Source organism: Propithecus coquereli, unplaced genomic scaffold, assembly GCF_000956105.1.
Source record: "Propithecus coquereli isolate 6110/MARCELLA unplaced genomic scaffold, Pcoq_1.0 Scaffold348, whole genome shotgun sequence".
In the NCBI taxonomy this organism is placed as follows: domain Eukaryota; kingdom Metazoa; phylum Chordata; class Mammalia; order Primates; family Indriidae; genus Propithecus; species Propithecus coquereli.
The window spans coordinates 146,871-156,179 of NW_012149152.1; the positions used below are offsets into that span (position 1 = coordinate 146,871).

The 9,309-nt window shown below is 33.3% G+C and overlaps 1 protein-coding gene across 1 annotated transcript in view; it reads left to right on the forward strand.

Annotated features, from left to right (window-relative positions):
• The window catches only part of DPP10 (dipeptidyl-peptidase 10 (non-functional)), a 670,962-nt gene that overhangs the window by 12,163 nt on the left and 649,490 nt on the right, over positions 1-9,309 (forward strand). Inside the window, exon 2 of the mRNA XM_012651081.1 lies at positions 2,562-2,657. Coding sequence (XP_012506535.1) covers positions 2,562-2,657 — 96 coding nt within the window. The remainder of the gene's footprint in view (positions 1-2,561; positions 2,658-9,309) is intronic.

The following is a 9,309-nucleotide window of genomic DNA, read 5'->3' on the forward strand; positions in this document are numbered from 1 at the left end:
CCACCTTTATCTATATAAATTCATTGATCAAATAAATAAATGCCTATCAAATAGAGATGGTAAAATATAGTTCTGTAAAAATTGAAGAGATTAGATTAGAAAAATTGATGGTAAACTTATGAAATCTTGGGAAATTTTAAGTTTTGAAATTAATCTATATCAAAATCTGGTCTTACTGAGATATTTCATAGAATAAATGTATTTCTGAAGCCCTAATAAAATTAGTTCACATGACTAAAATCTCAGACTCCTATGATGGAAAATAAATTCTAGAATCAAGATATATTTGGCTAGTAAAACAACAGGCATTCATCCTTTTAAGAAAAATGCTCTTCCTCCTCTGGGCCCTGCCATTCCCTTCTTCTGCCCTTGGAAACCTAACACCCAAGTCATTTTATTTATTATTTAATAGACTATTTTCCAGAGAAGTTTTAGATTCACAGGAAAATTGAGAGAAAGGTACAGAAATGTTCCATCTACTAATTCCTGCCTGGCCTCACGCATTCATAGACTACCCCATTATCAACATCCCCCACCAGGGTGTTAATCACTAATTAACCTACATAGACACATCATTATCACCCAAAGTGCACAGTTTATGGTAGAGTTCACTCTTCATGGTATGCATTACATGGATTTGAACAAATATATATTGACAGGTATCCACCATTGTAGTATCCTACAAAAGAGTTTCGCTGCCCTAAACAAATCCCCTGTACTCACCTATTCATCCCTCCCCCTGCAACTCTTGACAACCGCTATCTTTTCACTGTCTCCAGAGTTTTCTTTTTCAAAAATGTCATATAGTTGGAATTATACAGTATGTAGCCTTTTTAGATTGGTGTCTTTCACTTAGTAATATGCATTGAAGTTTCCTCTGTGTCTTTTCCTGGCTTGATAGCTCATTTTTCTTTTAGCACTGAATAACCATCCACTGTCTGGATGTATCACAATTTATCCATTCACCTACTGAAGAACATCTTGGTTACTTCCAAATTTTGGCAATTATAAATAAAGCTGCTATGAACAGCTGTGTGCAGTTTTTTTTGTGTTCATAAGTTTTCAACTCCTTTGAGTAAATTCCAAGGAGCATGATTACTGGAATGTATGTTAAGAGTATGTTTAGTTTTGTAAGAAACTGCTAAACTGTCTTTCAAAGTGACTGTAGGATTTTGCATTCTCAGCCGCAATGAATGAAAGTTTATCATTTTATTTTTAAGTGTGGCCTTCTTTGATTCCTTTTGCAAGATATTTTTCTTCCTTTCCTCAAACTCATTTAGCACTCTGTCTTCGCATTCTGGCGTCTATCATAGTCTTTGCTAAGCAAGTGCAAATCCCTCAGGGGAGGGTAGAGATAGGTCTCTTGCATTTTACAATACTTCATTTTTGCCTTGAAATTTTTTGAATGAATTAAGAAAGTTCAATTTCTGGTGTGTTGGACTGTCAATGATCAAATGTGTATCATTGCCTAACAGTATTCTGTTTTGTAAAACTATGTATATCACAACGCCTTATGCTAAGGTTGGAATCAAACAATTCTCACTATTTCCACTATAATTTTTTTCAATTATTTCTTGGCAGTTATTTTGTGTGTTAAATACATGATTGATTTATGTGAAAAGGAAATGCATTTGAAGTTATTGACTCTTTGCCCCAGCTTTTCAGCTGGAAAAAAACAAACCTCTTTCTGCAATAAGTGTTGAGCCTCTTAAAAATAAAATCTAATGAGGTTAGTATATATCCTTGACATTTTATTTTCTACCAGAGTGAAGGTCACAGCTGAAAGGTCACAAAGATGAATTTGTGCAGCAAATAAACAATGCTATTATTTTGCAAAGAAAATGCAATATTGCTGTCTATAGTCTATTGCATCTAAAGGGTATTTGTGATTCCTCATTTTGGCACTCAGACTCTGTTGTTCTTTCATTTTTTAAATTTTGAATGTAAGAATGGGAGTACACCTAGCTTAACTTTCAGGCACTAATATAAAATGTGTGATTTTCATTAATATTCTAGCATTTTATTATTTGAACTTTACATTTAAGTCTTAAGTCTACTTGGTTGGTAATTATTTGGTGGAACTTGGTATTTATTCCATTAATATTTATTTGGTGAAATTCCTTCTGAGTTGGGAAGTTTTATGATATATGTTTAGGTCCCTCAACTCTACCATCTTTGGTTTTTATCACTAAAGAGAATATGTGAAAGATGAGTTTGGAAAGTAAGGGGCTGGATTCTGTTTAAATGGTGGAAAATATGCCTTTTTAGACAAATGCACAATAGAAATTCTTAACTGCTTTCATACTATATATCACTACATAACATGAGATTGATCTATTAAATTTATACCAGATCAACACAATTTTAATATTTAAAAAATTAATTTGTTGAAAAGAATCATTAAACAAGCTTCAAATTCCTAAAGCCATGTCAAAATGGTCAGTTTATATTGTTACCTAGTTAATATATTTCTTGAAGCAAAGCATTCCAAATTTTATAATTTGTTCATTTTAAAAACTAACATGAGATAGATATCTAATCTGGAATTTCTTTTATTTTAGATGAACTCACAAATTCATCAGAAACCAGATTGTCTTTAGAAGACCTGTTTAGGAAAGAATTTGTGCTTCATGATCCAGAAGCTCGATGGATCAATGGTATGTATGTGTCTACATTTTTATATGCTGTATTTATTTTGAGTTCTGCATAATTAAAAATAGTGATATTTGTCATTAATATTATAATTGATGTTATGTTTTGAAGATTACATATATTATTCAATCAGAAATTTAAACCTTGGCTCTTGTGAGAGAAAACCAATTCCTAAGACAGCATATCAATAAAATTGTCCTCCAAACATTAGTTGACTGTTCTGTATCTCTTGTTCTCTCATGATCATCAGCTGTATGACTTTAAAGACCTATTAACATCTCTAGCATTTCCCTAGATAATTCTTCTTTATGTAGCAGTATACATTTTGGGAGCTTGTACACACACAAACACACACACACACACATATACACATATACACACATATACATATATACACATACATACACACATAAACACATACATATATACACATACACACATACATATATACATACACACATATGCATATATACATATACACACACATACACATATACACATACATGTATACACACACATATACACACATACACACTCGTGTATATATAAGTGCTTCAAATTTGACAATATGATTCATTTTCTTTTCTCTCTTTGTGGCTTCCATTTAGCTTAAGTGTTACAAACTAGGCAGACTCTTTGCAAAGTCGAAATGACTTGGAAATAATATGGAAATATATTACACTTTGTCTATTTTTCTGGCCTGGCAAAGAAACAACCTCAGCTTTCTTTTAGTCAATATCTGGGATTAAAATAATAAAATAAAATATAACCACTTAACAGCTCTATGGACTTTGGCTTGTCTTTATCCAATCCTAGGTAGTATCCAATCCTAGGTAGTAAGGGCATTATAGGGTGAGCTGGTCATAAGAAATTGTTGGTGAAAAAGATGCCACCTTGTCATTCTTTGAATATTCTACTTTGCCCAATCATACTAATCTTCATGGTTGGATACCTGTTAGTCTTTACCCTTCACTTTATTTAGACATAATATCTTTGCTTATTTTCAAGGCATAGAGTAAATTATTTGTGTGATAGATAAAAAGAACTTTGCCTTTTTATCTAATAAAAATCATCTCATTTACAGTCCATTTCTTCTTCTCTAATATTCTAATTAAGTGTATGTATGCCTGCAAATTAAACTTTAATTTATAGAAGCTATAAAAAGAATGTAATTTAACCCATGAAGGGCAAGGGCCAAATCACACTTGTTTATTTGGCGCTGATATAGCTTCTGGAGATCAGCAGATACTCAAGATTCATTTTTTGAAAAAAAATGGATAAATGTTTTTAATTACAGTCCAGTGTCATTTTTGCATAAACTCAAGTTTTAGTTGAAATCTATTGGAAGATGAGCGTGTGTCCCTATGCAGGTAGTACACACAGAGAACACAACATAGCATTTTTCTTGATCTATTTGTAAGTTTATGTTTTGGATTGTTTATAAATTTGGGACTAGCTTTATTTTTGGCTTTGTAGTATAATTACTTCACATGTACAGTACGATGAGCACTATGACTAAAGAAGACTAATAAAAAAAAGGTATATTATTGCCAAACATTGTCCTCATACACAAATGTCTCGCAAATCATTCTTCTAAAGTGTGACTGTAATTATGCAAATCACCTATTTACTTGCTAGCAAATATTTTCTATTGAGGAAAAGGGAAGCTGTCAGAATATTTTTTGAAAACTTATAGTATTGTGAGTCATTAGATTTGAAATGCTGAATAATCTTCTGTTTTACTCACTATGATTTTGGACAAATTATAGAAATTTGTATAGTCTTGGACTTTGGAAAGCAAGAAAAAATTGCAGGCCTCATCTCCCTTCTCAGGTTAGCTTGGGCTATTTAGAGGCATTTACTCCTGTGTATAACTGACACTTTGATATTGTAGCTCCAAAGGACAGGACAGATATTTAAGCAGTGAATAGCATACTACATTAAATCCCATTTCAATATCTAGGGCACAGATTCTACTCGTACACTTCACATGACACCAAAATAATATTTTTGGAGTTAATCATTTTTAAAGTAATGTCTTTACCAGTCATTGGTAAACTTGGTCTTCAGAAGGCATTCTAGGCCAAAGCTGCAGTGTTATTATAACATTCTAAGTAGTACCTAATATATATAATATTTATAAAAGCATTTAACATAAAAACAACCCTTTAAACTCGAGTAAGCAGAATGTAAGCTCTGAGAGCATGCAGTCCTAAAATTAATAAATACCACTGGGGAAAAAGTTGGCTCATTGTCAGTAGTTTGTGTGCATTCAGTCGCTTTTCAAGCAGGAGAATGGATTTTTGCTTTTATCCTACCCAGACCTCTTTTCTGGTAATCACTAGATATTTGACCTACTTCCATATTCGTCACATAGCCAGGAAATGCAGTGGGAGCTATATATATGAATAGGATGGGTAACCTTGGCCTCATTATCAACAATTATATCTAAATGTAAAATGTGAGCTTTTTCTTTATTCTCAAGAGATGTCTCAAGAGGTTTTCTTAGTGTATAATTCACTTGAAGGAGTCCAAGCTAAGCTTATTTAGAAGCTTCATTTAATTCTTAGAGGTCATCACAGAAACTCTTAATGCTTTACTGATCAAGGGAAAGGAGGAAGTCTAGGCGGCCCTGCACGTGTTGGTGGTAGTAAAGCGATGTCATTCATTATGCTGGTTCTCAAATAATATATCTGAGGATGTCAATGCAACCTTGGATGGATGCTCATGTTCATGGTTAGCTTAACAACTGCCTTACCCCAAATCTGGTCATATCCTTGAAATCTACATTTTTATAGCATCTTCTTCCTAGCTATGTCACCTTGAAACCTGGAAATCCATCTTCTTTAAAATTATTCATCTATTCATACATTTGATGATCAATTAATCACCAAAGAAAGATCTAATATTGAATACCTTCTGTGTTAAGCTCAGTGAGATGCTTTATATGCATATTTCATATGATAGAATATGACATTTCAGTTAACCCCAGAAAACTGAGGCTTAACCAAGAAATTTATCTGAAAACACACCTTACAGGGAGCAGAGGCTGCTTGAATCCTTATGTCTAAGTATAAAACTTACCCTCTTTCATTGTTTCAGTCTAACATGCCATTGTCATGTGTAGCACATTTATTAATTACCTCCCTGACAATCTTATTTTTATAGATCCCATTATTATTGTAGGGTGGAAAGACACTTCTATAATGAAAGGCTAACAAGAGAAATATATAATAAATTTGTTTACTCAAAGTTTTGAGTGCTATGGGAGCCTGCAAAAGTTAAGATACAAAGGTCCAGGGGAAACTGTTTTTATGCTTAGGTTCAATGAAGTATGGACAGCCGTATCGAAATGTGATTGGACAAAAGGGTGTGATCTAATGGCAACAGACTGAGTGGGGACATCCAGAAAGGCCTGTCTGTTCAGATTCTTCTTGGCCTCTCTAAGTAGCACTCTTTCCTCCCAGATGTAGGGAAACGCTCCCCTGGAAAGAGGGTCTTATGATCTACTACCAGACAAAATAGGTCAAAGAATTCCTTTATGGCCAGCTCCTACATAGAAAGGCAAGGGAAGGTTAAAGTAATATTTCTGGGGTTTATGGCTTGCTTTGGAGAAAGGTTCTAGTTTCTATGACATGCCTTAAGGAAAAAGAATTTTGATTTCTATGACTTGTTTTGGGGCAGACAGAGGGGTAGGAGAGTAAAGGGTGGGAGAAGATCAGAGAGATTTTGCTTCTGAGATTGCTGCTGAGAACATCCAAGCTCCTTTAGTTAGTTCAGAGTACTCAGCATGTCAGAGTGCCATGCTTTGGGGTATCATTTCTGAGCCGCAACACTACTAATGCTGTTATGTTGAGTACTACCATAATATCTTTGTGTCCCCAGGTACAATTGTATAAGGGTAACTTATGCAGTCACTAAAAATAAAGTGCATAAGCATATTTATTGACATGTTTGTAATCTAAAAAAGTGAACAAAAGTAACTCCAAAACAATGTTGATAGTATGTGATATCACATTGTTTTTATTATGTAGCAGTGATTGTCTTCAGATTACCTTCTTCTTCTTAGCTTTTCTGATTTTTCTCAATTTTTCCAATAAATATGTATATGTGATTTTTTATAACTAATAAGGAAGAAAAATTGCTCTTTCCCTTTTTAGTCTCCTGGGTGTCCAATCCCTCCAGCAGATTCGGCTCAAATACAACCTTCTAAGGCCTAGTTAAAAACTGCTAATGTACTTACTTCTCAAAAACCATCTGAGGAACCCTTTTAGCAATTGAATAAGCACCAAGCTCTTCCCTTAGCATTTCAAGCCTCTCAGAGCCAAGCCTCAGCCAGAGTTCTGCTGTTCTACTCCATATTATGTTGCAGTCCCATTAACTACTTGATATTCTCCTGAGTCTTAAAAGTGTTCATCTATGCCTTTGTCCACATTTTCTTCTCTACCTGGAATCCCTTCCCCAATCTGAAAACTCAAATTTTATCCTGCCGGAAACCGAATGCCCAGGTGCAATGACAATAACGATTCTTTTTCCTGCCAGCTCTGGGAACATCACCTTCTCATATACTCTAGCGTTTGACTCTCCTGTATAGAAATTTCTATCTTGATTATAATTACAACATATCTAATCTCCTCTAAAACAATGCTTTTAAAACTATTGTGAAAGGCTACTATTTTTAAGTTGTAATTAATTTGTTTTTATTTCCAATTTGGCAGGAATAGTTTTTAAAAATACAATAAAAATAAATTTCTAGAAAATTAAAATGATACATAGATATTCCAAATACAATACTAAGTTTTCTCTTATTATATTTAAAAGACCTAAAATAACATTTAAAAAATATATAAGTGCAAACATAATGTTAGAAGAAAAGAATGTCAAGTATTACTTGAGAGTATAAACAGGCAATTAATAGAAATGATTGTCATTACACTCATAACTTTTTGTTATTCCTAAATCAGAATTAAACAAAAATTGAGAGAAATAGTGAGCAGTCACATTAGATGCCCATTTTCAGATTTTGAACAAAAACTGATATATCAATATATAGAGTGTTTAATATAATAAATGAGCTTGCTTCCTTTTTGTTAACTGATCTAGTTTAGATTGATATTAGCAATCTTCACAGGGGATAATGTATATCCAGACTGTTTCTGTTTTTTGTTTAATAACACTCAGAGAAGATACCAGTCTCCAAGGTTAGGGTGATGATAATGTAAGAAGTTTTAAAACAACTTTAGTGATCTCAGGATATTCACTTAGAGCTTTTATCCAAAATGAATCAAGTGGTATTGTATTTTTAAACTTTGTCTTCAATTCTTTATCAGTAGCCAATTCCAAAATGTATCCTCTGTAGACAATATAAATTATATGAATTATCTTATGTTCAAAAATATATTGTAGATTTTAAATACATCTGTGTTACAGTGAATAAATATACCATCCTGTAATGAGGTTTTGCTGTGTGTAGCTAGTGTGTTGCTTGCTCACCCCATGGGTTTGACAACACCTGCTCAGTTATATTAGTCCACTTATCATTTGCTTGGATCTTGCGGCAATGTTACATTACTGTGAAAGTTTCTAAATTCTTACCCTCAGTTAAACTTATCCTGTTCTGGATATAGTCTGCCACCATTACTCAGCATAGCTCTGCTCTAAGCGACAGTAAGCCATGAGGAATAGGACTGTGTCACATTCACACTTGAGTGACTCCAGCAATAAGTACCCTGCATACTCTGCAGCTAATGCTCAATAAATAGTGTAGTTAGCAGAATGACAAAAATATTATATTTTCTTGATATATAAAGGTGGGCTCACTTGATCCACAGTCATTGAAGGGTTAATTTTGCTTCTGTTTTTCAGTGTCCATATATATTTCTTTGATCTATTCAAAGTGGGCTGCATATGTGATGTGCGTTACGGTACACCTTTTTTTGAAAAACGGCTGGCTGTGATAAGTGATAATATATGAGACTCTGGGTTTTATCTTGATCTTATTAGACTTATGTTGGAGCTGATAAAACTCATTTGCCACATGATATTCCAATACAGATGTTTAAACCTGTTATCTTTTAAGGGATGTGTGACAGTGTAACATTGAAATAGGAAAGTCATTAAATCAAGGCAAGCCAGGGCCTTTCAGCAAGTTATTTAAGCCTTCTAAGGCTTGGTTTCTTCATCAAAGAGGGGATAATAATGCCATACCTGGGAGCATAATGAAAAGTACGTGAGCAAAAATATATAAAAAGTGAAGATAAAAAGGCAAAAGGTTAAAAAAAAAAAGGAAAAGAGAGAAAATATATAAATAAAAAGCAAAGCTCTGTAGCCTTACAGGTCTTCAAATAGTAGAGATTCATATAACTGATTGTAGAGATGCTCTGGACACCCGAAATTTCCTTATAAATGCTCCTAGCAGTCTCATCCTCATGAATTATATCCAGGATATTGACAAGGCAGTGAAAAGTCACTGTCATAACTTTTATGAAAAATAAAGCTCATCATTATAAATAATATCAGTAACTTTTGTAATAATTAGGGAACTCCAAAGTAGTAAAATCAAACAAATGAATCTATTCTATTATCATTTGTTTGTTTGACAATACTTTATCATGCTAGGATTTTTGTCTATCAATTTAATTTGGTTGAGTTGCAGAA